Raw genomic sequence first — 21,638 nt, 5'->3', positions numbered from 1 at the left:
GCCAAATGCTCCTGCAGGCTACCTGGCAGGTGTTTTCTTTTAATTTGGCTTTCCCTATGACTACATGGGTGTCAACTCAAGAGAGTTGATTTACATCTTCATAACTCTTCTGTTAAGACGATCAACCTTTGATTATAAGTAGTTTAGTGAGTACAGCTTAACTCCACCCTACAATTTTGCAGAAAAGATGTCTCATTAGGTTAAGTAACAACCGAATTTAAAGACTTTTTCTTTCAATAGACCTTAAACTTTTTTTCATGTCATTGCATGTTAAAGTTATAAATCAATCTGAATCATGATATCCTCCATTTTTGTGCATTGTTACTAGTCTTACAGGGCCATATTATTGTTCAGGCAGACATCAAACCCTGTCCTAGCCCCACTTTGATAACCACTGGATTAATTTTGTATTTAAAAAGAATAATATTAATAATTAATTATTCAGCCAATATCTATTCTTAATTCCTAGAAGTACTATTAAGATAAACGTTATTTCACTTCTGTTTTATTAATATCAATCTACTTCCGGTCACTCATGTACAGCACACCGGGTGACGTTACTTGAATACATTCCATTGGCGGGAAAAATAAATGATGAAATCTAGCTAAGGTTTGAGTTTCACTAACTTTATTAACACTTCTTTATATCAAAAACAGGCTTATTAAAACACAAGGACAATATTAGAATATTTTAGGTAGGATAAGTACCGTTTATAATAAATTCAGCGTTGTCAGTACTGAATATTTTCGTATATGCGTCTAGTTAGCTAGCTAGCTTAGATTAATTAGCATTTAAATATTTTGCTAACCATCAACAACAGAGGAGAAAATGGCATCTGGGAAGATGTGCATCAGGAAGAGCAAGGAGGAAACAGCTGAGGTTTGACCACAATACATACTGAATAACAAAACGATTATTTACCATTTAATATATTCCGTGTGTGTATTTATTAGTCAAAGATGAATGTAATGTTTCTCACTGCTCTAATTGTCACTTGACGTGACAATTGCGACATCATGTGGCCGCTGTGTTATCGTCAAATAAAGCTCAGCTGTTTTTTTTCTCCTTCAATAAATCGTATTTTTAACTGTTTAAAAGTGGACGGGATTGTTTCTGAATGACTTGAAAACCGAGCAAGAGTCCCTTGTGTTCGTCAAGAGGATGATGGCTGTGGCGGTGTCCTCCATCACCTACCTCAGAGGGATTTTTCCAGAGGATGCCTACAGATCCAGATACCTGGAAGGTGAACACAAATATAGCTTTGATGTTTGAAAAAGTAAAGGGAAATTCAGGCATGGATTACTTCTTATGAATAGACCTAACATGGCAATGTGTGATACACAGTAATTCCAGCTGTATTGGAAACCTATGATAAACAGGAACAATACCATTTTAAACTTTGCACACACAGAAAGTAGTTCCAGAAAACAAATCAAAATGTCACAGACTTTTACCGAATTACAGTGCTTTTTCTTAATAAAGAATAACAAATTCTGTTTGTGTATGTTTTGTTTTCTATTTTACCAGATTTGTGCATCAAAGTTCTGCGAGAAGACCGCAACACCCCTGGTGCCAGCAAAGTTGTGAAATGGTAATTACTTCACTTATTATGGTTATAGATCTTTATGCACATTTGCTCCGCACTGTTCTGCACTAACTCTGCTCATCATGTTTACATTTGCGCTACCTCCATACTATCACTACTCAGTGTTGCAGTGTATATTAAGCAGTTTTAATATTTTGTATTTCTAATAACCTTTATTTTTATTTTGTCTCTTAACTTCATGCCTAGATTTCCTTCGGGATCGATAATGTATCTATCTATCTATCTCATAATATTCCTTCCTTAATGCTTCCAGACACTTTACAGTAGTCCGCAGCAGCTCAGTATATACCAGGAGTATGAAATATTTTTTTAATCTGCATTGATGATCAGCTCTCTGTGGCAGAAGGTAATTTCCTTTCACCCTGTCTGCTCCTGTTTGTTCCAGGATAATGGGCTGCTTTGATGCACTAGAGAAGCAGTATGTAAGTAGATGCATGCATTAATACTTTGAATTTGTAATGTATGACCTGCTCTGTCATTTTGATCAAGATCCCAATGCCATTTTCTTCTCTTAACAGCTGCAGATTGTATTCATTGGGGTAAGTAAATAAAAGCAAAATAATAATCATGTTTCTCACGCAAAGAAAAGACAATAATACTGCATCATGTTATTGCACTTTAGGTGTACACCAATCCAGATGAACCCAATGTAAGTTCTCTCTTAAAATACTGACAAATTGTGTTAAGATTATAAGCAGGAAACCATGTAAGCATGAAGAAATATTTAGATTTAAATCAAGATTCCTTCCTCTCCTTTTCAGTGCATTGTTGAGTCATACCAGTTCAAATTCAAATACACAAAGAAGGGGCCTGAGATGGACATACTCAAGTTTGTATTTCTGTATTTATCTTTTGATATGTCCTCCACATGTGATTGAATTGATGGTGATGTAACCTCCATGAAACTGCAGGAACAACGATGTGGAGGTGCAGGTGACTCTGGAGGACACCAAGAGAGCCTCGGTGCTGCTCATCAGGAAGCTCTTCCTGCTAATGCAGAACCTGGATGCCCTTCCCAACAACGTTTACCTGACCATGAAGCTCTACTACTATGACGACAGTAAGACGCACTCAAAATGAGAATGAATCAAGAGTCTCAAGTCACTTTTTGATTGCATAGTGTAAGAAATCTTTCCTGCTTTCCTCTTTGAAAGTCACCCCAGCCGACTACCAGCCCCCTGGCTTCAAAGAAGGCGAGTGTGACAGCCTCTGGTTCGAAGGCATGGCCACACACTTCAAGGTGGGTGAGGTGCAGACTGCCTTCCACGCCTTGAGAGTGCGAGTGTCGGCGGAAAAAGGTCGGCTGGAGAAGCTTCAAGAGGGGAACCACCTGAGGGAGATCAAGCAGGCTCCTAAGAAAAAGAAGGAAACCACCAAGGTTGGTGCAGAAGGAGGATTATTTAAATGCAGGATTTCAGTTTTAGAGTCGTATCGGTGAGTGTAGTTGATGTGAGTTTATTAGAATTTTCTTTAAACACTTGGTTGCAGGATCCTCGCAAGAAAAAATACGAAGAAGAGGATCTGCCTTCTGAAGACGGTTAGTCTATTAACTGCTACTGTTACAAAACTTTACATTTGTCTTAAGGGTTTACACTGTTGACATTCCTTTAAACAGAGTCTGCACAGTTCAAGAAACCTACGAGACCTCTGGCAAAGGTATAGTTGAACCAGGCGCATGATTATGTTACTAGAGTTCATAATGAATTGTAACAAGGGTAAATGCAAACTGCACACGTAATGATCTTTTCTGTCCATTTCAGAGAAATAAAGCAGCAAAAACTCTGTCGAGGAAGAAAAGAAGAATTTAGCCATGAGGTCAGGCTAAACTGAAGTCAGCAATGTAAACACAATGATGAACTATTTCTTCATTTTATTGCAATGTTAAAAAACAGTTTCAGGTTATTGTTACAAATGATTTGATAAGAAAATATGTTCCTTCATAGTTATTTCAACCCCCAAGACAGGAGTTACTATCACAGTTCTCATTTAAACAGCATGGTATAAGCACAAGTGTACAATCTAGATGAATTAAATCAAGCAAATGTTCAAAATGCTTCATTTTTTTAAGTATTGTACCGTATGTATAAAAATATATTGATGTGTATTCTTCAGGAAACAAAGCTTGACTTGTAAACACTTTTGTTTCTAAGTAAACACTAAAAATGTTATTCTGTACTTAGTGGACATAAGAAGAACGTAGAATGCAATTTATTGCGACTCATCTTTATGCTGAAATCAATCGAGCTCAGTAATTACAAAGAACAATCTTTAACTTGATCCATCTGGAAAAATCATAGCGTTAACTGAAACAGATTGAAAAGCCAAATTTCCACTATTCCATAATTCTTTATCTTTTGTATCTTCTGTATTCTGTACCGCCGATTGCCTCGGTCTCACTTTCCCCTCACATTTAGAAAATACTTAATGGCTTCAGCTCCCTCGATCAAGGCTCACCACTTTGAGCTCTAACATTTAAGGGTCTTTCCCTGAGTGACAGACGTCTTGTTCTGGTCCAAACCATGTGTGTTCAGTCTCTCATTCAGGGTTACTGCTGCATCTTCCTCTACAGGTGTGCGTCTTAGAATAAGCTGTCCACGTCTCCCATCTCCACAAACACAGTCTTCAGCTGGGAGTAGTGCTCGATCGTCACCTGGCCGTTCTCCCGCCCTATACCTGGTGATGTAAAGATAAGAAGTTTACTTCTACTGACCTGATAGGGGAGTATCAAACTAAGCTTTTACAAAAGAGTACACTGTGACGGTGCTGTATTAGACTCTGCCATAGAAGCACAATGTCATACTATACTCACTTCATACAAGTAGTTCAAATAACAAGGTCAGTGATTTTTGGCTCCTGGCCTTTGAGCAAACAACCAGACTGTACCTGACATTTTGAAGCCTCCAAAGGGCACCTCCACAGGTGTGATGTTGTAGTTGTTGATGAAACATGACCCAGCCTTGAGGTGTTCCACCACACGATGGGCTCGCCTCACATCCCTAAAAACACACACAAAACAGGTAAAAAAGACATGCAGTTATACAGCAGACTGTTAATTTAAGAGCATTTAAGTGTACCTAAATTACAGAAATACTACTACCACGATTCTGTTGTGCCAGCTGCACATGCTTTTTTGACCTCTCAACCGTCATATTTGGTTGCTTACAGAAAATCCTAGTTAACAAGCCACAGCCGCTAGCTAGTGAGGTTGCCCTGGATGTCTAACCACAAACCTACCTGGTGAAAACTCCTGCAGCCAGACCCATGGTGGTGTCATTGGCTCTCCGCATTACCTCCTGTTCTGTTTCAAAAGACAACACGGACATGACGGGGCCAAAGATCTCCTCCGTCACACAGGTCATGTCGTCTGTGCAGTCACCTGTATGTAGGGAGAAAATCTTTACTGTGTTCAGATATTGATGAATAGACAATGAATTGTAAAGGGAGTAAAATAATCTAAAACAAAAGAGCTAAATACAAACTGTTGTATCTTCTGAATGCACTGACTGTATTCATGGAAGAGTTTTTGGGAGTCTTACCCAGCACACATGGAGTCATGTAGAATCCGCCTCTGAGTATGGGATCTGATGGGACAAAAGGCTCACCTCCGCACAACACTGTAGCTCCCTACAAACAGCAGGTTTACATTTAAGCTGCTGCACAAAAAACAGATCACTCAATACTTTAACAGAGCAGAATAAGTAATCCAAAGTGACATTACCTCTTTCTTTGCCTGATCAACAAAGGACAGGACTTTTTCCAGGTGAGGCCGGCTGACCAGCGCTCCCATTCTTGTGCTCTCCAGTAGAGGGTCACCTATCTCGATCGCCCGGGTCCTCTTCACCACCTCCTCCACAAACTCAGGCAGAATCTCCTTCTGAACAAAGACTCTTGTACCGTTGCTGCAGACCTGTGATGAAGGGAAATTATTTAGAATCTATCATCAAATAAAAAACACAATATCCGAAGCTGAACAGACTATCTACCTGGCCTTGAGACAGGAAGTTGGCCATGAGAGCTCCTCTCACAGCGTTCTCCAGATCGCTGTCCTCAAAGACGAGCAGAGGAGACTTCCCCCCGAGCTCCAGCGTCACAGGCTTCACCCCCTTTGATGCCATCTCCATGATCTACAGGTTAAAGTCATATAAAAAAATATCTATCACATTTGCTAGTCACATGGCAGGATAGGAAAGAAGATAAAGAAATCTTAACACAAATCTTGTGTTGAAGATCCCTAAATCTTGACAATTACAATTCCCAAGGGGCAGCTGTGGCTCAGTGGTCGTCTTTAAATTGGAAGCTCGGAGGTTTTTCGATCCCCAGCTACCTTAGTCTACATGTCTAAGTGACACTGAACCCAAAATTGCTCCCGTGGCACTTTAGGTAGCAGCCTCCACCATCATGTGTGTGTGAATGTGACATGTAGTGTAAAAGCAGCTTTGAGTTGTCGCAAAGACTAGAAAAGTGCTATATAAGTAAAGTCCACTTACCAATGAGAGGTTGAGAGGTATGAACCGAGGCTTTTCATGATTGATTTATTTAATGTCTTTAACTGACAAAAAGCAGTCTAAAAGCAGTAAAAAGAAACACGAGTACACAAGAAACAGAATATACGTCATTTGGCTGAAAAACATGCCAGTAATATTTTTCACCAGTGAAGATATTAGGATAAATTAAGATAAGTAAAGGTTATATAAAAGGCTGATATGTACAAAGCCCCTACAACCTTGCAACTATAAGTTAAAAGATTCAATTAAATGAGCAATTAAAGTTACTGTCAGTCAAAGCTGGTGTTCTCTGTAATCGATAGAAGCAATACTATTTGAAATTGGCGCCATAGCTGCGGAGAAAGTTGTACAAACAGCTCGTGGTTTCTACATTCTTACAACACCCAGCGTGCATTGCGCCCCTCCATCTGAAAGCAGCCCAGCGAGAGACGCTGGAGTGAAATACGACTGTTTCGCTGCAGGCAATGGCTCAGAGCGGTACAGAATCCGAAATATAACGAGAATATACCGGTGGATCGTCTAAAAAATCTTTAGGTCTGCAGTCTACATTTCAAACCTGACGATTTTGAAAGAGACATGACATCGGAGGCGGGCGTCCTAGATTGAGGAAGTGTAGTTAGGGAGCTGCCTGGCCTCTGCCAGATGACGCGTTTACGTCGTCTGGCTGAGGTTTTCCAGGGCCCATTGGAGAAGCGGATAGCGTCCTCCAAAGGCACGGAGCCAAATTGCATTTTTTTCCTACCATAATGGCATGAGCTCCCCATAATAGCATGATAGGACTGCGGATGAAAATCAGCAAACTGGCCCTTTAAAGAATTTAATGAAAAATAAAAAACCACAAGTTAATACAGTCACACTGACCTTCTTTCCAGTGGGCACACTCCCAGTGAAGGACACCTTAGCGACGTCAGGATGGTGGCAGAGTAGGCTTCCTGTCTCCTGGCCGCCCTGCACCACGTTGTACAGCCCCTCAGGAGCTCCAGCTGCAGCGTAGACCTCTGCCAGCATGACCGCCGTCACAGGCGTCACTGGTGAAGGCTTGAACACCATGGAGTTTCCTGTTTTGGATGACAGACACAAGAGAAGGCTTTGTTTGACTCACTCAATAGAGAGCAATAGAGAGAGTTAGACACAATTCTCTCTTAAACACGTCGTTATAGTCTTGGACAGCAGCTGTTAGTTTGGGACAATGACTAAATGCTGATGGTTGTGATTGTTGTATCAAAAAATGCAGAGATTTGTGCAAAAAGACAGCCTCATGGCCACTTGGATATGACCATTTAAATGCATTATGTTGCTTTAGTGCCATCTGTTGGTGAAATGCCATTAGTTTTTTTCGGGGTTGCTCAGAGTAAATGTGTAGTGTATAACTGCAATTCAAATTTGGCTGCACCTGAGAAATAAGTTTAGGAGTTTTAGCAGTTAATGTATAATAAACCTAGAAGAATTAGACAAACAATTTGAAAAAAATTACAGCAAGAAAAAAATAAGCTTGTTTTAGATTTAACCGACATTGCTTGTAAAGAATTTGGGAAAGATGATATTATTTGTAGTGCTATTTAAAATGCCACATTTTTTCCCCCACATATTCCACTAAATAAGTAAACAAACACAGCAAACCAAAGTCACAGCCTTCCAAGCAGAAGGAATAATTTAGGTGTAATAAAGAAAAGGTATTATTCAGTATCCCATACCACAGGCCAGTGCTGGAGCTGATTTCCAGGCTGCTATCTGAAAGGGATAATTCCAGGCACCGATGCCAACACAGACTCCCAGAGGCTCTCTGCGGGTGTAGGCGAATGACCCACCAGGCAGCTGGACATGCTGGCCTTGACAAAGGAAATACACAAGTATAAGCATGATAACACAGAACTGACATTACAGAGATTTTGCTCTTGAACCATGCTGTAACCGGACAGTTGCATAATGTAGTACATTGTAACATTTTCGCATGAAGCTTTATTGATTTTGATCTGGACAATATAGGTAATCAAATCAGATTTTCACTGATATCTCAAAGTGCGATCATGTGTGGCTTTCTCACTAAACATTGTAATAAATAGAAAGCATCAGTTACAGTGTTAAAAATAATAAGTGAATTGTCTGTCTGGTCTGCCTGTATGACACATAACTAAGGAGTGATAGTTGTACGGTACCAACCTGCCAGGGTGCTAGCCAGCCCTGCATAGTACTCAATACACAGTCTAGCAGAGTCTACGTCCAGGCGGGCCTCTGTGATGGACTTCCCGTTGTTGACCACCTCCATTTCAGCTATCTCCTCTCTCCTGCTCTGTGCATGGAAGCCATGGAAAGTGTAATTCATTTTGTTAGTGTAAATGTTACACAACATCACAGATCTATCATTGAGAGAAGAAAACTATGTGAAAATATATGTTGATTGTGTGAAACAGGTTGCAACTCAGCATCAAGAGGAATATCTTTATGTATTTTCATAAAACGTACGCAGTGCATGGTGATTATCACACTAGATATCAAGATACAAAAACTACACACCTCAATAATATGTGCAGCTTCTATCATGATCCTGGCCCTCTCCATCCCAGACAGTTTGCTCCAGAGGTCAAAGGCCGACTTGGCAGCCTTCACAGCCTGATCCACCTCCACAGCACCACACTGCTCCAAATGGCACAAGACTCGCCCTGCAGAGAGAAACATCTGATGATTACAGGTGAGAGCTAAGTACACAGGTTATATTTGGCAAAGCCATCTCACTATGCGTTTGTTTACTTGTTACCGGTGTTATATGGGTCATCCTACTATAAAGGACATCAAGTCTAGGGCAAGTCTACAAGTCTTTGGACACTGAATTTATCATCAATGTTTCTTTTTTAATGATGGTATTAGAGAGGGCTGCATGTCGGCTGTGTGCTAGCTCAAATGGTGTTAAGACATCTGAATTAAAACTAGCAGCCAAGTCATTCTCAAAGTCAATAAAAAAATCAACCACATACACAGTTCCAATGAAGCTTTATCAGCTAGGATGTGATCATATGACTTGGTTCTGCTCTTTTGAAGCTGCGTATTAAACTGGTCGTTCCAGGGAAGAGGCCAAGAAAGAATGAACGAATATGGATAAACATGTTAGGAAAACAGCATGTGTGCAGAGTTTACTTTACTTGGATGAGTGACTGCCAAATGTATAAAATGTATTATGTAGTATGATAACTTCAAAGTGTTCAGAAACTAGATCAAGATGGATAGAAAGATAACCTGTTGAAGTACCCAATGTTGTTTTCCAGACAGACACACAGCAATGACCAAAGTCCAGTCAGGAAATAGTGCCAATAATGTCCAGAAACACAGACAGCTGTTTAAATGTCAGGGAAATGTGTGACTTACCTGTAGCAGGTTCGTACACATTTTCCTTGTTGCGTGTCTCTTTGCTCGTCCTCCTCTTCCCAGCCCAGAAGTTCAGCGGGGCCGTGATGTCCACTGAACCCGAGGACACGCATCGTACCGCCGCAACGAGGGGAGCAGCAGCAGGCCGCCGCAGAGACGCAGCAGCGAGCCTCTGGAGCATACTCAAAGTGGCTACTTTCCTCCAAGTGTGGCCGATAACTGTAAAACATGCAAACTGAATGGCATGTCAATTGTTATAAATCCACCAATCTGTGATTATATTTCCAACTTTACCGAAGTGCTAGATTTTAGATTAGCGTGAGTTAGCAACAGCAAGTGTGCACAGAGCTAGCTACTTTTCCCTGGCCTTGACATATGTGTTGTTAAACCTTTGCGTGTAGGTTTTTTTAAACTTACTGACAGGTTTATTTTAACTTACTCTGGTTCAAATGTTGTCAATCTTAATAGGTCAGAAACAGAGCGTTTCATACAACGTTAACCCTGCATTCACGTGGTGTCGGAATAATCCGAAAGATTAGTGTCTGACTGGAAATGAACGTGAGGGCACCCTGGAGTAAGAACATCTCGGAAAGTCGTATACAATTTTGGTAACCTAGTGACATAATTCGTTTTCATATTATATAGATTAGTTTTATATGTAGTGTCTATGATTAATATATTTTACGATTTAATGCCTACGCTTAAAGCTTGTAAACACATCGAAGAACGACTTTCCAACTCTTGAAAATGGGTCATCCGAGGGACATTGAATGCAGCTGAAGTAAACATTACTCGCTGAGGTTTAAGGGGCGGGGCAAATAATGTTCAACGGTCGCTGAGGCAAAAGCGTATCATCACATGATTTGATATATTACTGTCAATCACAATAAAAGAAAAGGCGATACAATAATAACAAATTAATAATTATATTGAATGCAATTGATAGAAACTGTACTAAAAATAACGTGTAAACAAATTAGTATAAATAATATTGCCAATGTATAACACTTACGGACGTGCTGTGGGCGGAGTTCCGCCTCAATGATCTTCCAGCACAGCAGCGCTGACTGCACACTGCAAGTATGGCCGGGGACAGTGAAACACATCTAAGGGACCGTGGCGAGAACACCAGCATTATTCGACAACCTTTTCTCATCGGTGTCTCCGGAGGCACTGCCAGTGGCAAGGTTGGCACCCTAGCTAACTACTTTGATGATTTTCCAGAATTGTCATAGTGAGATCTGAGCTAAATCACGGCAAAGAGGCAGTTGGTAGTCGGTTGCTAGTTGACCGCGTGGCTTCAGCGACTCAATGCTGGGGCTTGATTGACAGCTCTATCATCTGTTTGACCCTCCAGCTCCTCGCTAGCACCAGTTTAGCTTAGCACGCTCGTCCACCAACTATTGTCTTACATTTTGTGTTCGTTAAATTATACCTTTCCCCTTTTGTAGGGCGGACAGTCGTTAGCAAGCCCGACTAACTTCAGACTACGTGGAGATCACAGATGTTAGCTTTCTTAGCCGCCTAGCTAAATTCCATCACATCCTAGCAGCAGTGCCGGGTGTGAGAGACAATAGCTGGTGCTAGCTTGCTACAATGCTATCTGAACTGTTAGTAAACACAATGAACCACATTAATTTCCTGTTGACAATATCGTTGATAAAATTGTAGCGTTATATATTTTGCAAGAAAACTGTCCGTCGTGCAAATTCAGGGTTTACTGGATTTTTAAGTTTGACCTGGAGTAACCGTTAAACGTTGAATAACGTTAACCTAGATGTTGGTCTGATAAAGGATAACAGACAGTGGCGCCAGCGGGAAAATAACGACTGGAAAGATTTTCTCTCAGCCGCATCCACGTCCCTTTGTTATATTTAGATAACATTTCAAATATATTATATCGTATATTGACCTGGTAGAGTATCATACGCCGAAAGCCATTTGAATACACACCAACATTTATCAGGTCGCTTTTTATAGCCTCTTTGATTTGCCTTTTACTGTAACTCGCGCGTCTGCGTGGGCTGTGCTACTAAAGTTACGTTAGCACGTTCGCTCTGACTTATTCCAGTGAGATGACACACAGACGTGGATACTCTTTAAGACGTCATTGGATGCGTTTGTTGGGAGCCGATTGTAATTTGCAAATTGCGAATTCTGCCATTAACAACCACGCCTCAGGTGAACCGGAGACACGAGTTGACCCGAAAAGCTTGCTAGCGACAACCCCAGCACAGGGTGTTGTGTTTATGTTTCCGATTTCATTTTGGGTAGATGGTAGAATTAGATAGGATGGCATTTCTTGTTTTATCCCACCTCGCCCCTCCTCCCAACTTTGTCCCAGATACCAGCACACTGGCGCTGAGCCAGTGTTTTGCTTCCTGAAAACCCGTCACAAGGGACCGGACGGAGGGTTGTCTGTACAGTTATGACGCCAGACTAGACCAGTTTAGTTACTCCGTCTGACTGCATGTGTATTGGATCATGTTATTTTATCTTCCTTTATCTGAAAGCAGCCCTGAACCGAGCGGAGCAGCAATGCGGATGTTTTGTATTTTCATTGGATGATTGGTTTATCTTTGTAAACACTGAATTTTTGTTTATCTACTAGTGATGAAAACAAATGTTTAAGATTCTGTCAATATTGAACCCATGACGAACCAATATAGCCAGCTAAAAAAATGACAGATCCCCATCATGTAGTTGGAATAAAATAAAGAAAATGTACAAATTTGGCATTTTTAAGAGTGAAACAGCCCCTTTTGATTTATAAATTATTAGCCAATACAAAGTTTAATAATTAAACACAGCCCTTTTTAAAATGATGTTGTGGATTGGCACATTAAGTCAGTGTGGATTTGATCTCTGGTGTGTCAAAAGTCCAGTCCTCTTGTCAGAAAATGCTGCACATGTCAACATGTACTCCCAGCTCCAGAGTGGAGATGTACAAGTTCATTGTGACACAATGTTATGGACACAAAGACAACAGAGCCAGGGGCAGACGCAGAATGCCCTGTCAGCACTGGGTATGAGATTCATTCAGTGGGGAAGGTCAGTGGGGACAAATATGGTCGGCCTATGGGAGTTCACCTATAGTTTTGTTAGCTGACACATACATGGTGGGAAAGTACATTACGACATACCCTATTTCCTGGTGGATATGCCTGTAGGTTAAACAGGAAAATGTTCATTCCATACTTTGTGGACTGATTTGAAACTCTTAGCAGTGATCCATTTTCCTGTTTTTGCAGTCGTCAGTATGTGAGAAGATCATGGAGCTGCTGGGCCAGAATAAGATCGACCACCACCAGCGGCAGGTGGCCATCCTTAGCCAGGACAGCTTCTATAAGGTGCTGACTCCAGAGCAAAAAGCAAAGGCACTTAAAGGCCAGTTCAACTTCGATCATCCAGGTATGTGTCCACTGAACAGTTTATAACGGCACATGCACTCACCACAGCAGACACGTTTGCTACACACGTGCCAGACTTCTGTTGCCTCCGGTGATGTCATTTTTTTAACCGGTTTGAAACCAGATACACGTTTAAAATCCAAACACTGCGACTTTGTTAATTAAAGAATGTTTTGTGCAAATAGATGCAAAAATGTGTGGAACTGGTGCAGCTTTTGTACTAAACAGGTTATAGATTGACGCTTAGATGACATTACTTGTCAAGCGAATTGGCATGCTGATATAAACTGTGTAAAACGGGTGCATGCTCAGAAATATACACAGCAGCATTCTTTGATGGCTTGTCGATAATTTTATTCCCCCCAGCGTTTTTGGCAGAAGCATAGACTCCATTTTTGGAGTCTGACTTTGCCCCTCTTGCTCCTACTTCCTTTCTCAGCTGATTTAAAACCCCCTCAGTCAGCAGGCCTTTCTCAGAGGCAGCTGCTTCTAGGCTCAGGCTGAACCCAACACCTGTTACCCACTGAAGGGATTCCTGGGTTACCAACCGTGCAATGTAGGCTCCCACGTGTCCACGAGTTCACGCCGAGCTGGTGTAACTGGGGTTAAATATGACATCTCATGAAGATCACTCTTAAGTATATGCCTTCTCTTATCCTCAGATGCCTTTGATAATGAGCTGATCATGCAAACACTCCGACTGATCCTGCAGGGGAAGACGGTCCAGATCCCAGTTTATGACTTTGTCACTCATTCCAGGTGAGCACTGTTGGCCAGCACCCATCATAACATGTGCTCACAGAATGATTATAATAAGTCATGTCTAGCAGGTTTCTGAACCTAATATTGATTTATAACTTGGGTGTGTACTATGTTAATTTGCATTAACTCCATATCTGATCATGGTGACTGACCGACTATGTCGTTTCAGGAAAGACGAGTTTGTCACGGTGTATCCGGCTGATGTGGTCCTGTTCGAGGGCATCCTCATGTTCTACTCACAGGAAATCAGAGACCTGTTTCAGATGAAGCTGTTTGTCGACACAGATCCAGACACACGGCTCTCACGCAGAGGTGTGTAGTGAGAGTTTGGTCCACGGCTACTCATAAAATAAGTGCTGCTAATAAATAAGCAATGCTACTTCCTCCAAGTTGCCCTGAGGAGTAGCTATAAATTATTGTTTGTCTTTTAAACATTTTGTTATGTAGCAAATTTTAATAACGTCTCTTTTTTTGTTTGCTTTCTCTGTTTCAGTTCTGAGAGACATCAGTGAGCGTGGGAGGGAGCTGGAGCAGGTGCTGGCTCAGTACATCACATTTGTGAAACCGGCCTTTGAGGAGTTCTGCCTACCAGTGAGTGACGTTCCTAACCTTTACGCTTCTGTGGTTTTGCAGCTGATGCACTGATAGGCCAACATTATAAGAACATTTTTCTCAAGGGTCCTTTCAAAATGTTTTTCATTTTATTGTAAGTTTCGTAATTTGAGCGCTGACTTTATTTCTTTACCTCTACTAGACAAAGAAGTATGCAGATGTGATAATTCCACGAGGAGCAGACAACCTTGGTAAGCACATTTGTTATAAAGGATTTTGATGCTCCAAAAACAGCTTGGAGAAATCAAACGTCTTACCTCAGGTGATGTCACTTGAGTCGGCATTGGTTAAAGTTAAAGATGAATTTGAAACAGAAAAAAATCTGGGGGTTTAAAGTTAGAAAAGGGAGAGTTGATTAGACTTCTGTAGACAAGTTGAATTGTGGGTAATGTAGGAGCCAGGTTATGACAGGTATAAAGCGTGCATAGAATAAAGATATCTGCTATTGCAGCAGTTTTGATACTCTTTTTCAGTGAAATACTTTATCCTTCTCCTCTCTTCCTCATTTTCCTGCAGTGGCCATCAACTTGATAGTTCAGCACATCCAGGACATTCTGAACGGCGGACTAAGCAAACGTCACAACGGCTGCATGAACGGCCACAGTACCCCACGTCAGAGGCGGACCTCCGAGTCCAGCAGCCGGCCTCATTGACCCCATCGCACCTCTCTTCTCAGGGCGGAGAGGGGTGTGGGGGTTGCGCTGTAAATAATGCCTGTTGGCAACACTGTATTTAAGAGAGCGAGAGAGAGAGAGAGAGAGAGAAAAAAAAACAGATGCAAAAATAATTGAAATGCCTTTTATTATAATTATGACTACTCTTGTTATTAGTTACTTTAATTGTAATTGTTGGGATTTAGATTTTTGTCAGGAGGGTTAAAGAGATGCTCTTGTTGTTCTTGTGATGAGACCATGGGTTTAAATTGACCCCATGCATTTTCCTCCCAGGTTGCATTTTGTTTTTTATGTATCCCCTGCTGCTTCATGGAAAAGTTATGCCGCTAATGAATAAAAGAGGGGAATCCTTTTTTGCTTTTTTGTAATGTCTGATAAAACTTGAACCCCTAAAGTCCAGGGGGTCTGATAAGTGTTTGGGTGGTTTCCAAAAGAGAAGGATGAGCCTCAGAAGAAGAGTGGAAGAAACCAGGATTGCACTCTGTATTTGTACTGACAATCTCTGGAGTGTTTTCTACATGTTGTTTTTCAGTGTTTAAGTTCCCTCATTGTGTTGTGTGGTGCAATGTGTTACACTCAAGGTCTGTTTACTACACAAAGTGTCCACCACATTGATTCTGTATGTTTGCAGGAACAGAAACACTACATGATTTTCCAATACTGGTTGTCACATGCAGAATAATGTGACTGCATGACCAATGAAGCCAAAGGCTGGAAAGTTCACACACCTACTGCTTTATCTCAGTCTGATGTTATAGGTATTGTTACTTTTTGAGGGGCATATACCCTCAAATGTTTTCATCAAAATGTATTCTTAAATTATTCCTGTTGAATGAATCAAAATGATTTAATTTAACATAGGTTATTTAAAGTTGGACATGCAATCTACTAAAATTTCTCCAATGCAGAGTTTTGCCAGTCTTCACATGACAGAATCAGCCCTGTTAAATGAAACTAAGATACTTGTACTCAGGTTGAGGATACCATTTTAATTTAAAATGCCAGAGAAAGGTGTTCAATACCACAGCAATATCAGTTGTCCCAGGTGTGGCTAATAACCACAAAGACCCACCGCAATGCCTCTGTGAAGTTGCCTCAGGTTATCATGTACAGTAAGTATCCACAGTAGAGACAGTTTCCATTCTAACCCAAGGTTATAAATAAAGCTGTTGAATCGATTTTGAACTCCATGTGATGTATTTGTTTTGTATAGAACAACTGAATGATTTGTACTGTATGGCTGTTGAAGTGCATTGGGTTGGATGATTTCTTATTGAATGACGTCATTTACTTACTGGTCAATAAACTGATAAAAGTGCAATGCCATCTGCTAAAGAGTGTTTATTTCATCGTCATTTAATCAAATGCCGTTATGAGATTTATATACATGTGTATATTTAATATGAGTGTTCGTATACTCAAACAAAGGCGTCTGGTTGCGGTAAAATGTTCCACTGACAACTAAATGTAGGTCAATCATGTTGCTTTTAATGTGTCCACCAGAGGGTAGTGTTGGCATGCTCCCTTCAAATGCTGACGGATATGTGAACACTTGCAATCACCCAAACTACCAAAATGTCTTAAATTTCAGCTACATAATCACTTAAGCAACGCTGAGCCGCTAAAACAAAACAACAATCAAAATATCACCATTTTAACCTACTTTGTCACATCCCTGACTCCCGCTCGGAGAGAAAAGTAGACCTTCATGTGTCAGAAACCAGATTTTACGAAGGGTTCCTGAAGGCAGCAGCGGGTTGTCTGCGGGGAAGCGTCAAGATGGGGGTATGTGATACTGCAGCATGTTTATCATGTAAACAGTGAAGTTATTCAGCTTATAATAGGTTATTTTTAATTCTCATTTTGTCATGGCAGAAGTTTGGGCTCCAGTTCAAAGCCACTCTGGAAAATGTCACCAATGTGAGACCAGTAGGGGACGACTTCCGCTGGTTTCTAAAGGTAGGATGGCTGTCAAGCTAGCATGCTAGCTAACTTCATGGGGATATTATATTATTATTCTCCTCTCTGTGTTTGATTGTAGTCTTCATTTTTGTTATTCTCATTGTCCCCCTTTACTCAGCTGAAGTGTGGAAACTGTGGAGAGGTCCCAGATAAGTGGCAGTATGTAACCTTGGCGGTAAGAACAAAAATGATCTCCCCCCCATACAACATGTCATATTTTATGCATTTTCTTACACATAGTAATCCAACCTGTTGTTTCATGTTTCCATAGGACAGTGTACCCCTAAAAGGAGGAAGAGGAAGTGCCAGCATGGTGCTGAAGTGTAAACTTTGTGCCAGGGAAAATTCAATCGGTACGAGCTAATATGTCTCTTGACCCACTTTGTCTACACTTTGTCTACAGTTAAAACTTGTAAGTAGAGTATAACATGTCGACTGTTTTCTTACAGATATCCTGGGAGAAACCATTAAACCTTACAATGTAAGCAAACATCCTGTTATACGACTTAGAAAAGACCCAACACCAATGTGACAGTCAAAACAGGAGATTTTATTTGTTCTATTTCCAGTGTACCTTGATTGCAAACAGTTGTTCCTATCATACACTCTAGCTTATTTTCAGTTCACTCATCTTTCATTTGCATTAATGCAGAGGTGGCAAACATACACACATTCTTTACTCAAGTAGAAGTACAGATACTTGTGTAAAAAAGACTCTCGGAAAAAGTACTGATTCCTCTTCTTTGCTTCAGTAAAACTGAAAATTACAGGCTAGGGTACAAAAGTAAAAGGTGCCACTTTGAGGGACTGATTGGCTGGTTTACTTTCACCCTTGTTGCTGCAAGATCTCCCAGTAGGTGATGGAAATTGCATTCACATCTTCTTTGTGGCTGAGTTTCCCATTCACGTCTGCCGTGGACTCACCGATAAGCCAGGGAATCATCTTTTTTATGTGTTATTTTTCCATCCTTTCCGGTTGAAATCTGTCTTAAAGTTGGGGAGGCAGAGATGCAAAAAAAGGGTAACCAATAGTTCCTGCAAATGCATAAGACCAAATGTTATGGGCCTATTTATGGTGTAAAAGTAAAAAGTTGTTAGCAAAATAATACTCAGGTTCAGATACCTGAAAACTACTAAAGCAACAGCAGAATGATGTTTTTAAGTCACAGAATTTGGTTCACAATTTCTTAAAATACTTTTTTTATCACTCCTTTTGTATTATCTTGTATGTGCATAAAACATGTCAAACTTACCAACAGTATAACAGTTTCTTTAGGGCTGCTTATTTTTCCGAACATAAACAGTGCGTGTCTCTCTAACGGCACTGTATGATTGATGTGTTGAAGGATGAGGACAGCGAACGCTTCAAGACGATGGTGCAGTTTGAGTGTCGAGGACTGGAGCCCATTGACTTCCAACCACAGGTGAAAATCTTTCAATAGAAATGGGCTTTACACAGTTTGTAGTGTAGACTGGTTTCAAAGCACACATTTTAAGCGTATGTCTCACTTATGACATTAATAATTGGAGTTTCCCAGTGAAATACTGAAGTAAATGTAATCCAGCCATAGTGAGTTTAATTATTTACACCTGTGCTTATCCTACACTTTTGTGTAAAATTGTCTTCCTTGTAAAACAGCCTGTGATGTTTGGTTTGCCAACTGCATTAGCAGCATTCCATGTAGGTGTTTCCACTTCTTGGTTCTGGTATTAATTATGACTTTTTGGAATGTTTATTGGTACACCTTTTTTTTGTTTTTTTTAATCCAATCCAGGCCGGCTTTGCTGCACAAGGAGCAGAGTCTGGAACACAGTTTCCTGAAATCAACCTACAAGAAAAGGTGAGTGCAGCAGGAATGATTTGTCCCTGAGACTTTGCCAGTGTTATTTCGGTTGTTTGTTGTACTCAGTACTCAGTGATTCGAGGCAGGATGAGGGGCGATGCCGTTCCTGTCATATTCTCCTACTGCTGGGGAAATAGCTCACTGCCTATTTATACCCATCCAGCAAATGTTTCATATTATTTTTCTTGTTCCTAAGAAATAGTTTTGAATAACAAGTTGTGTTCAGACACGCATGTAACTTTTAGCTTTTAAATAATGCATGCATGCTAATAAAGAAATGTTCCACTGTGTTTAAGTCCCGCCCCCACATGCTCTAAATAAAGGTGTTATCTCTCAGCTGAGGGGTTGTTTCCTGCTTTATAGGGAGCAGAGAATCGTCTTCAGTGTTTGACAAATGCAAGCAAATTAGATGATGACAAAACACATTAAGAACTGCACTGATTGTGTGGTGATGGGACATCCTCATCAGACACACTACTTTTGAGAACAGAGGAAAACAAAGGTGGCAGCAAATTCAATTAAAAAGTCCACTGTAAGTGCTTCTTTGTGTGTTCCAGTTTAATGACTGAACAAATGAATGAATTATCTTAGTTTATATTGTGCTTTTTGCAGCAGAGCAAGAGGCATTGCAAAACCCCTTGAAACAGGCAATGTTGTCTAAGTAACAGCTGTATAATGTTTTGTAAATTTCAGGACTGGACGGACTACGATGAGAAAGTCAGAGAGTCGGTGGGAATATATGAGGTCACACACCAGTTCATCAAGTGCTGATGTCACCATTGTGATGAGCCGCAGAGATAATTAAACGAACACTAAAGCCAAACACCCCCAGGCCTCTTTCCTGGCCTCTTTCCTGGCAACACGGATGCTTCAGATGCTTAGGTTTGGTTTGGCTGGCGATGAACATTATTAACAGGTGTTGAACTTTACAGGTTGTCCGTACACGACTCGGATTTATCAACATGGTCAAGGCTTTTTTCACTGCCTCAATAAAATTGAAAGGTGAAATATTTGAGTTAGGCTTTTTCTTTGCACATTTAACTTTCCCTCTCTATGTTTAAAGAGCATATTAAAGGGGGATATAGCAGTATTGCAGCTAAACCAACCTGTGGGACAAAAAGTCCAAATCCAGCAGTTACAGCTAAGTTTGACAAGGACGTGGAAACTCTTCAGTAAAGCTGGAATAAGGAGCTCTCACTCTGTAAACATTTTAAAGTACAGTAACAGGTTCATACATTGCTGTAGGGTAACAAAGGGATGTATTTTCTGTGTGACTTAAGAAGACAAAGAAGTCCTACTTCATTTCACAAGACACCTTTCCCAGTGGCAACCATAACGGCATTCAAATCTTAAAAACATCCTAACCACAAATGCACAAACTTAGGCGGCTAGTTGGCCTCATATAGTATTTGCTGAGGTTCCCATAGGCCCAATAATCCTACTACTAGTACTGCTTATGACCGACACCAGGCCCTGTCATCCAAATTCTGCTCTTGTTGGTGGCAGCTTGGGCATGATAGTACTGATCAGTGGCTCCAACAACACACAGAATTAAGTAAAACGGATTCTAAACTTAAAATATGCCTTTCTATCATCTTTCTTTCTACCATTTAGGACTGGGTGGCTTCATACAGCAAGTCTGTTGTCTTACAAACAGTGGTCCCCCCACAGCCCTACTGTGTCGGCAACATGGTCACTTCTTCTGGAGGAAGTGGAAAAGTTCTCACTATGTAGTTCACCCAGCTCCTGTTCGGCCTGCCTATGCTGTACCCAAGGTTAAGCATAGGCAATATGCATAATGCTGCAGTCCTAAGTTAGATTGGATAAAAGAAGGAGGTTTTATCTAATGATGAGCTGTATTTGGATGATTTTCCTTTGATATTCTTTCTGAATGGACTTAACTATTGTGCAGCACTGTGATGCAGAAGCCAGCCTAAAATAACACCTGTATTACCTGAAGCATCAAAAGTGTCACTGGAGCCAAACCCAAGGGTGTTGTAGGTAGGGTTCACTCAGTGAAAATGCAGAAGGTGTCGGGATCAAAACCTAAACATATTCTCCATACGCATTCATTAATGATCAAACCATCTGAGACATCTAGGTTTCTGGAGGCCAACTTAGTTCAGAATTCTTAATGCTTTCAAGTAAGATGAAGATCACTTTATGATGCGGAGATTAAAAAACACAATTGGAATAATTGTATTTATTTCAAATCATGGTCCTCTGCACATTTAATCTCTAAATAATTTCTATAAAACAATTACTTTTTTAATGGAATCTTGTGAAAACAATGTAAGCCACCCTTCCCACCCCGTCTTACTCTCCTCCCTGACTGTAGCACATTGTGCGGCCCCACTATGTAGGCTCTGGACTGGTCCCCGAATGGCCAGACTACATAGAAATCAAAGGTCAAGAGCAGACTGAAGGCCTTGCCAGAGCATGTCAGCTAGCCAGGCATGTACTGCTTCTAGCCAGACGCAGTCTGAAGGTGAACCAGACCAGACATTTCCCTCTGCTAATAGTCTTTATGCTAAGCTAAGCTATCTTTTCCGAGTTCCAGTTCCAAACTTAGACACAGAGAGGAGAAAAAGCAAATAAGCACACTTAAAAGTTGAAATATTCCTGTGAAATCTGAAACATGTGCATTGTGTTTTTTCTTGATCGGCCTTCATGCAGGTCAGCTCAGTCTGAACACACAGAGGTCATCATATCTGACGGAGTGGAGATCCTCACTAACCTACCAGAAGAAAGCAACCTGTGACCTGAAGGAACCCACCTGCTGACCCCAACATGGACTGTTAGAAATCTCAACTACCTTTAGTGATAACAAAACGCAGCTGCAAGAAGTGTGTAAAAGACATGACATTCCTTTTCTTATTTCATACCTATCTGTTATTGGGAT

General features: G+C 40.8%; 4 protein-coding genes across 4 annotated transcripts; 3 read left to right on the top strand and 1 right to left on the bottom strand.

The window, feature by feature from the left end:
- The first annotated feature begins 76 nt into the window (after positions 1–76).
- zte38 (zebrafish testis-expressed 38) lies at positions 77–3,640 on the top strand. The gene is made up of 12 exons (XM_069684612.1): positions 77–880; positions 1,100–1,244; positions 1,529–1,592; positions 1,993–2,029; positions 2,126–2,146; positions 2,230–2,256; positions 2,369–2,436; positions 2,519–2,667; positions 2,762–2,985; positions 3,096–3,144; positions 3,223–3,263; positions 3,368–3,640. Exons 1-12 carry the CDS (start codon positions 830–832, stop codon positions 3,413–3,415), a joined length of 924 nt encoding a protein of 307 aa, XP_069540713.1. The 5' UTR covers positions 77–829; the 3' UTR covers positions 3,416–3,640.
- On the bottom strand, positions 3,412–9,987 carry aldh9a1b (aldehyde dehydrogenase 9 family, member A1b). Its single transcript, XM_069684611.1, has 12 exons — positions 9,912–9,987; positions 9,473–9,707; positions 8,627–8,772; positions 8,273–8,402; positions 7,807–7,941; positions 6,974–7,170; positions 5,591–5,731; positions 5,326–5,514; positions 5,144–5,231; positions 4,842–4,983; positions 4,491–4,603; positions 3,412–4,280 (listed from the first exon to the last, which is right to left on the bottom strand). The coding sequence occupies exons 2-12, from the start codon at positions 9,651–9,653 to the stop codon at positions 4,186–4,188; spliced, it is 1,557 nt and encodes a 518-aa protein (XP_069540712.1). The 5' UTR covers positions 9,654–9,707; positions 9,912–9,987; the 3' UTR covers positions 3,412–4,185.
- A 558-nt stretch (positions 9,988–10,545) lies between these two features.
- Positions 10,546–16,251, top strand: uck2b (uridine-cytidine kinase 2b). The gene is made up of 7 exons (XM_069684542.1): positions 10,546–10,659; positions 12,724–12,883; positions 13,545–13,641; positions 13,814–13,956; positions 14,138–14,235; positions 14,399–14,447; positions 14,773–16,251. The coding sequence occupies exons 1-7, from the start codon at positions 10,555–10,557 to the stop codon at positions 14,907–14,909; spliced, it is 789 nt and encodes a 262-aa protein (XP_069540643.1). The 5' UTR covers positions 10,546–10,554; the 3' UTR covers positions 14,910–16,251.
- A 427-nt stretch (positions 16,252–16,678) lies between these two features.
- Positions 16,679–19,718, top strand: czib (CXXC motif containing zinc binding protein). The gene is made up of 8 exons (XM_069685133.1): positions 16,679–16,715; positions 16,806–16,889; positions 17,011–17,067; positions 17,164–17,245; positions 17,342–17,373; positions 18,239–18,316; positions 18,668–18,733; positions 19,430–19,718. Exons 1-8 carry the CDS (start codon positions 16,710–16,712, stop codon positions 19,505–19,507), a joined length of 483 nt encoding a protein of 160 aa, XP_069541234.1. The 5' UTR covers positions 16,679–16,709; the 3' UTR covers positions 19,508–19,718.
- The last annotated feature ends 1,920 nt before the right edge of the window (positions 19,719–21,638 follow it).

Source organism: Semicossyphus pulcher, unplaced genomic scaffold (assembly GCF_022749685.1).
Source record: "Semicossyphus pulcher isolate SPU_LCO1_2020_fin unplaced genomic scaffold, fSemPul1.0.p SCAF_7, whole genome shotgun sequence".
Classification (NCBI taxonomy): Eukaryota; Metazoa; Chordata; class Actinopteri; order Labriformes; family Labridae; genus Semicossyphus; species Semicossyphus pulcher.
Note: the sequence above shows the minus strand (reverse complement) of the source record. Positions and strands in the feature narration are given on the sequence as shown.

Coding starts and splice junctions, on each gene's coding strand:
- aldh9a1b (XM_069684611.1), bottom strand. CDS start 9,653: ATGCTCCAGAGGCTCGCTGCTGCGTCTCTGCGGCGGCCTGCTGCTGCT. Junction 8,403..8,626: donor AAGCTGCACATATTATTGAG/GTGTGTAGTTTT, acceptor TTCCATGCACAG/AGCAGGAGAGAGGAGATAGC. Junction 7,171..7,806: donor AGCTCCAGCACTGGCCTGTG/GTATGGGATACT, acceptor CATCCAAAACAG/GAAACTCCATGGTGTTCAAG.
- zte38 (XM_069684612.1), top strand. CDS start 830: ATGGCATCTGGGAAGATGTGCATCAGGAAGAGCAAGGAGGAAACAGCT. Junction 2,030..2,125: donor ATGCACTAGAGAAGCAGTAT/GTAAGTAGATGC, acceptor TTCTCTTAACAG/CTGCAGATTGTATTCATTGG. Junction 3,264..3,367: donor CTACGAGACCTCTGGCAAAG/GTATAGTTGAAC, acceptor TGTCCATTTCAG/AGAAATAAAGCAGCAAAAAC.
- uck2b (XM_069684542.1), top strand. CDS start 10,555: ATGGCCGGGGACAGTGAAACACATCTAAGGGACCGTGGCGAGAACACC. Junction 10,660..12,723: donor GAGGCACTGCCAGTGGCAAG/GTTGGCACCCTA, acceptor CTGTTTTTGCAG/TCGTCAGTATGTGAGAAGAT. Junction 13,957..14,137: donor CACACGGCTCTCACGCAGAG/GTGTGTAGTGAG, acceptor TCTCTGTTTCAG/TTCTGAGAGACATCAGTGAG.
- czib (XM_069685133.1), top strand. Junction 17,246..17,341: donor TGCCAGGGAAAATTCAATCG/GTACGAGCTAAT, acceptor GTTTTCTTACAG/ATATCCTGGGAGAAACCATT. Junction 18,317..18,667: donor CCATTGACTTCCAACCACAG/GTGAAAATCTTT, acceptor AATCCAATCCAG/GCCGGCTTTGCTGCACAAGG.